The sequence below is a fragment of the Lolium rigidum genome, chromosome 6, assembly GCF_022539505.1.
Source record: "Lolium rigidum isolate FL_2022 chromosome 6, APGP_CSIRO_Lrig_0.1, whole genome shotgun sequence".
Classification (NCBI taxonomy): Eukaryota; Viridiplantae; Streptophyta; class Magnoliopsida; order Poales; family Poaceae; genus Lolium; species Lolium rigidum.
In genome coordinates, this window is record NC_061513.1 from 37910030 (window position 1) to 37923627 (window position 13598).

Here is a 13598-nt window from a genome sequence, read left to right on the forward strand (position 1 = left end):
CATTGTTTTGTATCTAGTTCATTGTAAGCTAACAAAGTAAGGACTTAGTTTGGCATGCTATCACTCTGCTATCTAGCCTCGTAGTACAAATAAACTTGTCATACTACTAGATAATAATTTTGCGTGCCATCTTGTTCTTCAAAAGCTGCATTATTGACTTGTTTCTCTCGACTTGGCATGACGCTCACATATGGAAAGCTGAACATATTGGTTTGCATTCCCTCTTATACAAGTTCACAGTGATCCCACTATATTCTCGTATCTGGTCCATCCTAAGCTCCAGCATTAACTATCCTCTATGTGTTGCTCATTACAAGTTTATATCCCGAAACATCTTGATTTGCATCCCCTTCACTATAAGTTCAGGAGTATTATTTAGTTCACGGCCAAAATGAAGTAATTGCACTTGGCACATGTTGGTTCACATTCCCTCCTCTGTAGATGTAGCCATCATAACTTCATCTTGCTCAGCCGTTGTTACAAAATTTATAGCCTGCTACTATGTTGTTCATGCCAATTTTCTACTCCCTGAACATGTTGGTTTGCATGGGACTCGACAAGTAGTAAGTCCGCTCGTTTCATTTTAACATGCTCGTTATATTGGCTCGTTGGTATGCGGCATGCACTCTTTGTTTGCTTATTGTGCGCATTACAATGATCTTGTTATAACGACGAAATGATGAGTTCCAAATTCTTTGGCAAACAATATTGTAGTGTCTTTGCCTTTCCATTGTTGGCTGTCTTAACTTGTAATGTCTTTGTTTCAGATATAGGTGCTGCATGGACAACTTAAAAGATTGCCGGATCCCTTCATTGTATTGCTAGGTTTAATTACCATTCAATTTATCTGGGTTCTGTAATATTTTTTCAATGCCTTGCAGCTGATGTAATATTTAGTTAGTTTTTATAGTTCTTTCGCGCATTTTTTCTTTGGTGCTTGTGGTAAGTGAGGCTATCCGACAGAAATCAATGCTGCGTAAATATTCTCAGCATCTAAATCACGAATTCCCATCCCTTAAACGGCCCAATTAAGCGAAATCACATATGTGCCGGCCCGCAAAATCCTAAAGCGCCTATTACGCCGGCATATAAACAAAGAACTAAACGGGCCGGCCCACTTACTTATTGGGCCAGCCCACTTGATTTAATGTGGACCCCACACTTTTATTGGGCCGGCCCACTTTCTTTAAGGTGGACCCCACCACCTACTGGGCCGGCCCACTTGCTTTTGTGGTGGACCCCACATACAAAATGGGCCGGCCCTTTAAGACGAAAGTGGGTCCCACCTGTGTTTTGGCCCGGCCCACTAGCGTGTTGGGCCGGCCCACTTGCTATATGGTGGACCCCACATACTAAATGGGCCGGCCCTTTAACAGAAAGTGGGACCCACCCGTGTTTTTGGCCCGGCCCACTAGCCTGTTGGGCCGGCCCACTTGCTATAAGGTGGACCCCACATACTAAATGGGCCGGCCCTTTAACAGGAAAGTGGGACCCACCAGTGTTTTGGCCCGGCCCACTATCTTGTTGGGCCGGCCCACTTGCTATATGGTGGACCCCTCATACTAAATGGGCCAGCCCTTTAACTGGAAAGTGGGACCCACCCGTAGTTTTTGGCCCGCCCACTATATTGTTGGGCCGACCCACTTCCTATATGGTGGACCCCACATACTAAATGGGCCGGCCCTTTAACGAGAAAGTGGGACCCACCGGTGCTTTTGGCCCGGCCCACTGGCTTGTTGGGCCAGCCCATTTGATCTAATGTGGACCCCACGTACTAAATGGGCCGGCTCGATAGCAGAAAGTGGGACCCACATGCTAATTGGGCCGGCCCACTATCTTCTTGGGCCGGCCCAGCTTGCTTTAATGTGGACCCCACTTTGTAAATGGGCCGGCCCGATACACAGAAAGTGGGTCCCACATGTCTTGTGGGCCGGCCCTTTTGCCTCGTTGACCGGTCAAACGAGTGCATTCGGCCCGGCCCACATGCTTAGTGGGCCGGCCCATTAAAGTTTTGACCGACCAACCTTAGAGGTTAGGCCCGGCCCACGTAACTAATGGACCAGCCCAGCCATATAGTTGACCGGTCAAACTAAGTCAGCCGGCCCGGCCCGCAAACTTAATGGGCCGGCCCGCTAAGACGTGGCAGTGCCTCGTGTGGGCCTACCATCTACCACGGGGTTTCAGCCGGTTAACGCCGTTAACCGCCGCTAACGGCGTCCGCCACGTGTCGGCTTGCATGACGTCGCGAGTCAACGGGCTCCCGAAACACTTGGGCAACGGTCCGATTTTCCGTGGCGGAAGGGCGCCCAAGCGCGACGGACCGAAAAAATCGTCGTAGGACTTTGCCTCGACGCAGTTTCCACAACAGAACCCATATCGTCGGGTTAGGCCCATAGGCGACGAAAAATACCCCTTAGCGGACGATTTTGAGACGTTGTCTATCAGAACTTTTCTTGTAGTGTGAGTAAACAAGTGAATCATAAAGCAAAGACTTTTCATGAATAGTACTTCAAGACAAGCATCAATAAGTCTTGCATAAGAGTTAACTCATAAAGCAATAAATCAAAGTAAAGGTAGTGAAGCAACACAAAGGAAGATTAAGTTTCAACTGGTTGCTTTCAACTTGTAACATGTATATCTCATGGATAATTGTCAACATAGAGTAATATAACAAGTGCAATATGCAAGTATGTAGGAATCAATGCACAGCTCACACAAGTGTTTGCTTCTTGAGGTGGAGAGAGATAGGTGAACCGACTCAACATAAAAGTAAAAAAGAATGGTCCTTCAAAGAGGAAAGCATCGATTGCTATATTTGTGCTAGAGCTTTTATTTTGAAAACATGAAACAATTTTGTCAACGGTAGTAATAAAGCATATGAGTTATGTAAATTATATCTTACAAGTTGCAAGCCTCATGCATAGTATACTAATAGTGCCCGCACCTTGTCCTAATTAGCTTGGACTACCGGATCATCGCAATACACATGTTTTAACCAAGTGTCACAATGGGGTACCTCCATGCCGCCCGTACAAAGGTCTAAGGAGAAAGCTCGCATTTTGGATTTCTCGCTTTTGATTATTCTCAACTTAGACATCCATACCGGGACAACATGGACAACAGATAATGGACTCCTCTTTAATGCATAAGCATGTGGCAACAATTATTATTCTCATATGAGATTGAGGATATATGTCCAAAACTCGAAACTTCCACCATGAATCATGGCTTTAGTTAGCGGCCCAATGTTCTTCTCTAACAATATGTATGCTCCAACCATTAAGGTGGTAGATCTCTCTTACTTCAGTACAAGACGGACATGCATAGCAACTCACATGATATTCAACAAAGAATAGTTGATGGCGTCCCCAGTAAGCATGGTTATCGCACAACAAGCAACTTAATAAGAGATAAAGTGCATAAGTACATATTCAATACCACAATAGTTTTTAAGCTATTTGTCCCATGAGCTATATATTGTAAAGGCGAAAGATGGAATTTTAAAGGTAGCACTCAAGCAATTTACTTTGGAATGGCGGAGAAATACCATGTAGTAGGTAGGTATGGTGGACACAAATGGCATAGTGGTTGGCTCAAGGATTTTGGATGCATGAGAAGTATTCCCTCTCGATACAAGGTTTAGGCTAGCAAGGTTATTTGAAACAAACACAAGGATGAACGATGCAGCAAAACTCACATAAAAGACATATTGTAAACATTATAAGACTCTACACCGTCTTCCTTGTTGTTCAAAACTCAATACTAGATATTATCTAGACTTTAGAGAAACCAAATATGCAAACCAAATTAGCAAGCTCTATGTGTTTCTTCATTAATGGGTGCAAAGTATATGATGCAAGAGCTTAAACATGAGCACAACAATTGCCAAGTATCAAATTATCCAAGACATTTTAGAATTACTACATGTAGCATTTTCCAATTCCAACCATATAACAATTTAACGAAGAAGAAACTTCGCCATGAATACTATGAGTAAAGCCTAAGGACATACTTGTCCATATGCTACAGCGGAGCGTGTCTCTCTCCCACAAAGTGAATGCTAGGATCCATTTTATTCAAACAAAACAAAAACAAAAACAAACCGACGCTCCAAGCAAAGTGCATAAGATATGACGGAATAAAAATATAGTTTCAGGGGAGGAACCTGATAATGTTGTCGATGAAGAAGGGGATGCCTTGGGCATCCCCAAGCTTAGACACTTGAGTCTTCTTAGAATATGCAGGGGTATACCACCGGGGCATCCCCAAGCTTAGAGCTTTCACTCTCCTTGATCATATCGTATCATACTCCTCTCTTGATCCTTGAAAACTTCCTCCACACCAAACTCGAAACAACTCATTAGAGGGTTAGTGCACAATAAAAATTAACATGTTCAGAGGTGACACAATCATTCTTAACACTTCTGGACATTGCATAAAGCTACTGGACATTAATGGATCAAAGAAATTCATCCAACATAGCAAAAGAGGCAATGCGAAATAAAAGGCAGAATCTGTCAAAACAGAACAGTCCGTAAAGATGGATTTAATTGAGGCACCAGACTTGCTCAAATGAAAATGCCCAAATTGAATGAAAGTTGCGTACATATCTGAGGATCACTCAAGTAAATTGGCTTAATTTTCTGAGTTACCTACAGAGAATTAGACCCAGATTCGTGACAGCAAAGAAATCTGTTTCTGCGCAGTAATCCAAATCTAGTATTTACTTTACTATCAAAGACTTTACTTGGCACAACAAAATACAAAACTAAGATAATGAGAGGTTGCTACAGTAGTAAACAACTTCCAAGACTCAAATATAAAACAAAAATACTGTAGTAAAAACATGGGTTGTCTCCCATAAGCGCTTTTCTTAACGCCTTCAGCCTAGGCGCGTGAAAGTGTATATCAAGTAACATCAAGAGACGAAGCATCAACATCATAATTTGTTCTAATAATAGAATCATAAGGTAACTTCATTCTCTTTCTAGGGAAGTGTTCCATACCTTTTTGAGAGGAAATTGATATTTAATATTACCTTCCTTCATATCAATAGTAGCACCAACGGTTCGAAGAAAAGGTCTTCCCAATATAATGGGGAAAGATGCATTGCATTCAATATCCAAGACAACAAAATCAACGGGGACAAGGTTATTGTTAACCATAATATGAAAATTATCAACTCTCCCCAAAGGTTTCTTTTTAGCATTATCAGCGAGATTAACATCCAGATAACAGTTTTTCAATGGTGGCAAGTCAAGCATATCATAGACTTTCTTAGGCATAACAGAAATACTTGCACCAAGATCACATAAAGCATTACAATCAAAATCTTTGATCCTCATTTTAATGATCGGCTCCCAACCATCCTCTAGCTTTCTAGGAATAGAAGTTTCAAGTTTTAGTTTCTCTTCTCTAACTTTTATGAGAGCATTTGTAATATGATTTATGAAAGCCAAGTTTACAGCGCTAGCATTAGGACTTTTAGCAAGTTTTTGTAAGAACTTTATAACTTCAGAGATGTGGCAATCATCAAAATTTAAATCATTACAATCTAAAGCAATGGGATTATCATCCCTAAGGTTGGAAAAAATTTCAGCAGTTCTATCACAGGCAGTTTCATCAGTTTTAGCAGTTTCAGGTAATTTTGCGCGCTTTGCACTAGGAGTAGAAATATTGCCAACACCAATTATTTTATCATTAATAGTAGGAGGTGCAGCAACATGTGAATCATTAGCATTGCTAGTAGTGGTAATAGTCCAAACTTTAGCTACATTTTTCTCTTTAGCTAGTTTTTCATTTTCTTCTCTATCCCACCTAGCACGCAGTTCAGCCATTAATCTTATATTCTCATTAATTCTAACTTGGATGGCATTTGCTGTAGTAACAATTTTATTTTCAATATCCCTATTAAGCATAACTTTCGATTTCAAAAGATCAACATCAGAGGCAAGACTATCAACCTTAGAAGCGAGAATATCAATTTTATTGAGCTTTTCCTCAACAGATTTGTTAAAGGCAGCTTGTGTACTAATAAATTCTTTAAGCATAGCTTCAAGTCCAGGGGGTGTATTCCTATCATTGTTGTAAGAATTCCCATAAGAATTAGCATAACCATTACCATTATTATAAGGATATGGCCTATAGTTATTACTAGAATTGTTCCGATAAGCATTGTTGTTGAAATTATTATTTTTAATGAAGTTTACATCAACATGTCCTTCTTGGGCAACCAATGAAGCTAACGGAACATTATTAGGATCAACATTAGTCCTATCATTCACAAGCATAGACATAATAGCATCAATCTTATCATTCAAGGAAGAGGATTCTTCAACAGAATTTACCTTCTTACCTTGTGGAGCTCTTTCCGTGTGCCATTCGGAGTAATTAATCATCATATCATCAAGAAGCTTTGTAGCCGCCCCCAAAGTGATGGACATAAAGGTACCTCCAGCAGCTGAATCCAATAAATTCCGCGAAGAAAAATTTAGTCCTGCATAGAAGGTTTGGATGATCATCCAAGTAGTCAGTCCATGGGTTGGGCAGTTTTTAACCAAAGATTTCATTCTTTCCCAAGCTTGAGCAACATGTTCATTATCCAATTGTTTAAAATTCATTATGATACTCCTCAAAGATATAATTTTAGTAGGGGGATAATATCTACCAATAAAAGCATCCTTGCATTTAGTCCATGAATCAATACTATTCTTAGGCAGAGATAGCAACCAATCTTTAGCTCTTCCTCTTAATGAGAAAGGAAACAATTTTAATTTAATAATATCACCATCTACATCCTTATACTTTTGCATTTCACATAGTTCAACAAAATTATTAAGATGGGCAGCAAGCATCATCGTAACTAACACCGGAAAATTGCTCTCACATAACAAGATTCAAGAAAGCAGGTTTAATTTCAAAGAATTCCGCCGTAGTAGCAGGTGGAGCAATAGGTGTGCATAAGAAATCATTATTATTTGTGGTTGTGAAGTCACACAACTTAGTATTTTCAGGGGTGGCCATTTTAGCAGTAGTAAATAAAACAAACTAGATAAAGTAAATGCAAGTAACTAATTTTTTTTTGTGTTTTTGATATAGAGTGCAAGACAGTAAATAAAGTAAAACTAGCAACTAATTTTTTTGTGTTTTGATATAATGCAGCAAACAAAGTAGTAAATAAAATAAAGCAAGACAAAAACAAAGTAAAGAGATTGGGAAGTGGAGACTCCCTTGCAGCGTGTCTTGATCTCCCGGCAACGGCGCCAGAAATTTGCTTGATGCGTGTAATTGACACGTCCGTTGGGAACCCCAAGAGGAAGGTGTGATGCGCACAGCGGCAAGTTTCCCTCGCAAGAAACCAAGGTTTAATCGAACCAGTAGGAGTCAAGAAGCACGTTGAAGGTTGATGGCGGCGGGATGTAGTGCGGCGCAACACCAGAGATTCCGCGCCAACGTGGAACCCGCACAACACAACCAAAGTACTTTGCCCCAACGAAACGAGTGAGGTTGTCAATCTCACCGGCTTGCCGTAACAAAGGATTAACCGTATTGTGTGGAAGATGATTGTTTGCAAGAAAACAAGTAAAACAAGTATTGCAGAAGATTTGTATTTCGAGTATAAAAGAATGGATCGGGGTCCACAGCTCACTAGAGGTGTCTCTCCCATAAGATAAAAGCATGTTGGGTGAACAAATTACAGTCGGGCAATTGACAAATAGAGAGAGCATAACAATGCACATACATGTCATGATAAGTATAGTGAGATTTAATTGGGCATTACAACAAAGTACATAGACCGCCATCCAACCGCATCTATGCCTAAAAAGTCCACCTTCAGAGTTATCATCCGAACCCCTTCCAGTATTAAGTTGTAAAACAACGGACAATTGCATTAAGTATGGTGCGTAATGTAATCAATAACTACATCCTCGGACATAGCATCAATGTTTTATCCCTAGTGGCAACAAGACATCCACAACCTTAGAACTTTCTCGTCACCGTCCCGGATATCAATGGAGGCATGAACCCACTATCGAGCATAAATACTCCCTCTTGGAGTTAAGAGCAAAAACTTGGCCAGAGCCTCTACTAATAACGGAGAGCATGCAAGATCATAAACAACACATAGGTAATAACTTGATAATTAACATAACATGGTATTCTCTATCCATCGGATCCCGACAAACACAACATATAGTATTACAGTATAGATGATCTTGATCATGTTAGGCAGCTCACAAGATCCAACAATGAAGCACAATGAGGAGAAGACAACCATCTAGCTACTGCTATGGACCCATAGTCCAGGGGTGAACTACTCACTCATCACTCCGGAGGCGACCATGGCGGTGAAGAGTCCTCCGGGAGATGAATCCCCTCTCCGGCAGGGTGCCGGAGGAGATCTCCGAATCCCCCGAGATGGGATTGGCGGCGGCGGCGTCTCCGGAAGGTTTTCCGTATCGTGGCTCTCGGTACCGGGGGTTTCGCGACGGAGGCTTTAAGTAGGCGGAAGGGCAACGCGGGGGGCCACACGAGGGCCCCACACCATAGGTCGGCGCGGCCGTGGCCCGGGCCGCGCCGCCCTATGGTGGCGGCGCCTCGTGGCCCCACTTCGACTCCTCTTCGGTCTTCTCGGAAGCTTCGTGGCAAAATAGGACCCCGGGCGTTGATTTCGTCCAATTCCGAGAATATTTCGTTACTAGGATTTCTGAAACCAAAAACAGCAGTAAAACAAGCAATCGGCTCTTCGGCATCTTGTTAATAGGTTAGTTCCAGAAAATGCACGAATATGACATAAAGTGTGCATAAAACATGTAGATATCATCAATAATGTGGCATGGAACATAAAAAATTATCGATACGTCGGAGACGTATCAACCACCACCAATTTACTTTCGATAGGCAGGGGACCTTGTAGGATGGCCTAATCTAGGGGTTGAGAAATTATCTTTGGTGTGGAGGCATATATATAATTTTTGAGCTAAATCAAAGTTGAATTGTGTGTACATAAATTAAAATTCAAAGATTTTTGAGAAATATAGATGAAGGTGTGCCAAGTGTAGTGTGCTTACTACCACCACTTTAGTTTACCTCGGTGTGAGCTAAATCGGTTTAAATTCAAATTTGAACTGCATGTACATATACAATTCACTTTTCTGGAAAAATACAGGGAGGTGCCATGAAGGTCTGGAACCGCCAAAATATTTGTATTGCATACAAGATTCATAGCAAACATGTGAATCTTAACCTCACATTTTTCATAGATCGATGTTCATTTTTTCAAGGCCAACTACTTTTCAATGTAGAGATTTTTGGTTTACCCCACAAAAATAGATTTTTTTATTTTATTAGTTGACAAAAGGGGGAAACAGGGGGATTTATTGTGAAGTGTCTAACAAGAGCAGTGTGCACATCACCACCACCTGACTTTTCTCAAGTGGAGGACCTTGTAGGAAGGCAAAATCTTAGGTTTGAGGATTTATCACGGTGTGCAACCATATATTGATTTATTTTTGGGTAATCCGTTTAAATTTAAATTTGAATTGCCTTAGCATAAAGTACAATTCATTTTTTTTCTAGAAATACTGGGAGGTATGGAACCCTTGAAAAATGGCCAAACATATGCACTGCATTCTCCTGGTATAAATGGCAGGTACCGCGAGTTGGAACAAAATTTCAAATCCAATCAAAGGTGTCATGGACTAATGATATGTGATTTAGTACCTGGAAAAAATACTATAGATAGCATACCGAGGTTTTAGAGAAGAATCCTTCACAAATATTGGCACCATCGAGGAGTTCACTTGGCTTTCTACCCAAGTGATCTTGGTTAGTGAGACATCCATAGAAAACTTGCAAACCTTCACCCATCTTTTGTAGAGATGTCCGTCTTTCCATGGTAAACAATTTTGCAAACTAAGGTTTTTTATTTACCCCACAAAAATTGATTTTTCATTTTACTAGTGACCAAAAGAGACAAAATGGGTGGTTTTTTGTGAAGTGCCTACAAATCACAAGGTTTACGGTGGCCACCACTTCACATCACATGTAGGAGAGCCTTATATAGGAGGGAAAAATTTGAGGTTTGAGGAGAATGAATGAACCTAAAAATTCCAGGTGCACAATGCCACTATGCATGAAGAAGCTTTGTAAAAAATCGAACTTTTGCTATGATTCTTCACATTTTTTGGATACTATTTTATACAACGTTTGATTTTACGAGTTTAACCACATTTTCAAAATTGCATCTAGAAAATAAAAATATCTATAAACGTTTGGTACATGTAGGTAGGCTAGCTGCAATGTCTGACTAGTGGGGATAGCTTCTGGCACGGTGGTAACTCGGTTTGCGGCATCTAATGTGGATCTTATGCGGTGCTAGATTAAGATAAAATGAAGCACGAGTGTGTGGTGTGTGTGTGGGGGGGGGGGCGATTAGTAGCATTCAAACTAGTGACCTCGGGTAAATCTATGTGAAACAGAATATTACATTGTGATTGTGTTGGGTTACATTTACTTTTAGAACATGGATAGAATTTCCAATAATTCATCTTCTTCGTTAAACTAGGTAATGTACTGCATCAGTGCCTACCTTCGCTCCGTAGCCAAGCCCACGAGATACAGGAATCCTACAGTTACCGAGCACCACCCGGCCGAGCGCCTACGCCATCGTTCTCCCCCCATGCATAATTGGCACCCAGCCGCACCATGGCTGTTCTATCCCGCTTATTTTCACCGTTTCCCCCCGTGTGTCACCCCTCTTCTTAGGGCGGCAGCTCCCATCACTCCCTTGAACTTTCCACGGTTGAGCGTTGCCTCGCGATCGTCATCTGGCTTCGTCCGACTCGTTCAATCCAGCTGGGCTTGGGTGTGCTCGAGCTGGGCAAAAGCATGGCCCATAGGGACCCTCACAATTTATATTTAGCCAAAGTTTGCTAAAATAGGTCCTATGAGGAATTGATGTGCAAGTTCTTTGAATTTCTTGTATTACAAGCAACTATGTACCCTGTGAGCTAGTGGACACGGAGTGAAGGTCCACATAATAATTAGCCCCACGGATTAAGTGCTTCCATGAGAGAGATAGAGAGAGAGAGCAGACAAATTATTAAAAGGAAAAATCTGTAAAACGAGGCGTCCACATTTAAAATAGCAGTACACAGGCCGGGCCCTGCAGCTGAATATGGCCCGGATAAAACCTCCTCTTGAAGTACTCCAATTTCAGGCCGTAGCCCATCCCGTGTGAACGGGTGAATGAATCAGCGCACCGCGTTCGGACTAAATTTCGAATTCCAGAGCCAAACCGGTAGTTCGCGCCACCCGCCCGAGCTACATATAGCGCTCCACCCAGTGGCCAATCAACGCAACGCTGCCAATGGCGACAAATGGATCACGCGCCGCCGCCACGCCGCCCTCAGTGCAGCGCCGCATCCAGGCGACCACGATCTGCTTCTCCAAGGAGGCCGCCCCCGCCGGCGAATTCGCCGTGCGCGTGGTATGCTACGCGACGCGTTCCACCGAGTTCTGGAGGCGCGGTGCCGAGCGGCCCCACGACGTGGTCTTGCAGAAGCACGCCGCCGGGAGCACCGCCACGACGTTCCTCGTCACCGACCTCGCCGTGCTCCGGAGCACCTCCGCCTGCCGCGGCGCCCTGCGCGGGATGCTGGCGGAGCTCCAACAGATCCGGTCGCTGCGCCTCGCAGAGGACGAGTGGGACGCCGTCGTGCCCGGGGACGTCCTGCCGGAGATCGTCGGCGCGGCACGCCGCGGCAACGGCTTCACCTTCTGCTTGCTGATGGAGGTGCACCGCCGGGTGATACACGACGAGCGGGCTCTCACGATGGCGTGCAAGGAGAAGCTGGCGACAACGGCGCCGGGAGAGAAGGACGACTGCGCGATCTGCTTCAGTGGACTGCATGGTTTTAAATAGCGGGCTACAGGCTATAGCCGCGGCCTCCCAAAACAGCTATAGCCGGGCTATAGCCTGGCTATAGCCGGCTATTTAAGGACTTTAGCACCTTTAGCCGGGCTATAGCAGTTAGCCGCATCATGCGGGAAAGGCTATAGCCGGGCTATAGCCTGGCTATAGCCGGCTATTTAAAACAGAGGACTGGAGGGAGAGTCCGCCGTGGACCTGCCGGGCTGCAACCACGCGTTCCACCGCCGGTGCATTTCCAAGTGGTTCTCCAAGGCGGCGACGTGCCCATTGTGCCGGGGAGACGTCTGGTTCTCTGCTCTGCCGGAGCTCTTTAAGCTGTTTTCCACCGGCGAGCCGGCTTAAGGCACAACAGCAGTGCCAGATATTGACGAGTAGTTCATTTTCTCTCTCGTTTTTCTTTTCCAGAAAGATTGTAAGGTTGTCTCGCCACTATTCTTAGTTGGTGAGCTCTTGAGGAAACGTCGACATACTTAGAAGATGCAACCTGATACTGCATCATGAATATATATCTTGCTAGCCGGAGAAAACACATGTATGATGTATCATGTCCGGCTACATACCTAGATCTATGGACGTGTATGATGTTTCTAGCGATTTGCATCCATAATGTTTTGATCCCGATAATTTTGTGTAATAGTATATAGTAGCGATAAGCTCGTCGAGTTCCCATGCAACGTTGAATCCCATCTGATCAACCGCGGAGAAGAAGGTTTGCGTATGCTGGATACCACCTTCGTCCATCGTGGAGTTCCATGGCTGTTCGCAGGACTTCCACCACGGCACCATCGCGAAATGGTTTCTCCACGAGCCGACGTGCATACCGTGGTGACATGCCGACGGCAGTATGCCTGGGCAAAAGGCCACGGGAAATTTCTCGTGGAATTTTGAAAATGTATTCAGAAATGAGAATTCGATCTGGCTAACGGGTGCATACGAACCAACCTATTGTTTCAAAACACATTTTAAAATGTCAAAAATTTCAGATAAATTATTTGTATGTTCATCCGGACATCTTATGTTTACACACAAGTTTTCCGGAGAAAGAAACATTTCTGTATCCTGTGTAAAAAAGACAAATTTCAATGCTGCAACATTAACGGGATTTTTTTTTGTCTTCTCACATAGGACATTTAAAATGTTCCTTTTCCTAAAAAAAATTTGTGGGAACATACAATGTCCGACGTACACGCAAAATTTTCTATCATGATTTTTGACATTTTATTTTTATGCATTTTCATGATAGGTTCATATGTCTTGGGAGCCAAAACACCACCTCATTCAGAGATGTTTATATAGCCATGTAGGATTGCAAATAATCGGAATAAGATGAATTTTTTAGATCCCAAAAACCCAATGTTAATCCCTACTAAAGTTTTTAAGAGAGAGAATCATTTGCGGGTTGCCCCGCTATTCTTCCTATTCCAGATCTCCAGCATCTTTGTTGGTTTTCACAATCCAATTTTTTTTTATAATCAAAGAGTACTCATGCTCTCAATCTTGGCATCTAGGTGTAAAATTAGTGAGGATTGTGGTACACATCATGTTGAAGAAAAAAAAGGTCCATTAATCTTAATATGGTGATTCTACACATGGCCCAGTCCCTCTCTCCTGCACACTTTAGGGAATATAGTGCCACCTATTTCTTTTTCCTTCCATAGTTTAC

The 13598-nt window shown here is 42.9% G+C and overlaps 1 protein-coding gene across 1 annotated transcript; it reads left to right on the plus strand.

Moving 5' to 3' along the window:
- Positions 1 to 11371: 11371 nt before the first annotated feature.
- On the plus strand, positions 11372 to 12277 carry LOC124662479 (probable E3 ubiquitin-protein ligase ATL45). Its single transcript, XM_047200314.1, has 2 exons — positions 11372 to 11915; positions 12105 to 12277. Exons 1-2 carry the CDS (start codon positions 11372 to 11374, stop codon positions 12275 to 12277), a joined length of 717 nt encoding a protein of 238 aa, XP_047056270.1.
- The last annotated feature ends 1321 nt before the right edge of the window (positions 12278 to 13598 follow it).

Excerpts from the sequence above, each read along its gene's own strand:
- LOC124662479 (XM_047200314.1), top strand. The coding sequence starts at position 11,372 with ATGGCGACAAATGGATCACGCGCCGCCGCCACGCCGCCCTCAGTGCAG. Across the intron at positions 11,916-12,104 it reads CTGCTTCAGTGGACTGCATG|GACTGGAGGGAGAGTCCGCC; the intron begins GTTTTAAATAGC and ends TTTAAAACAGAG.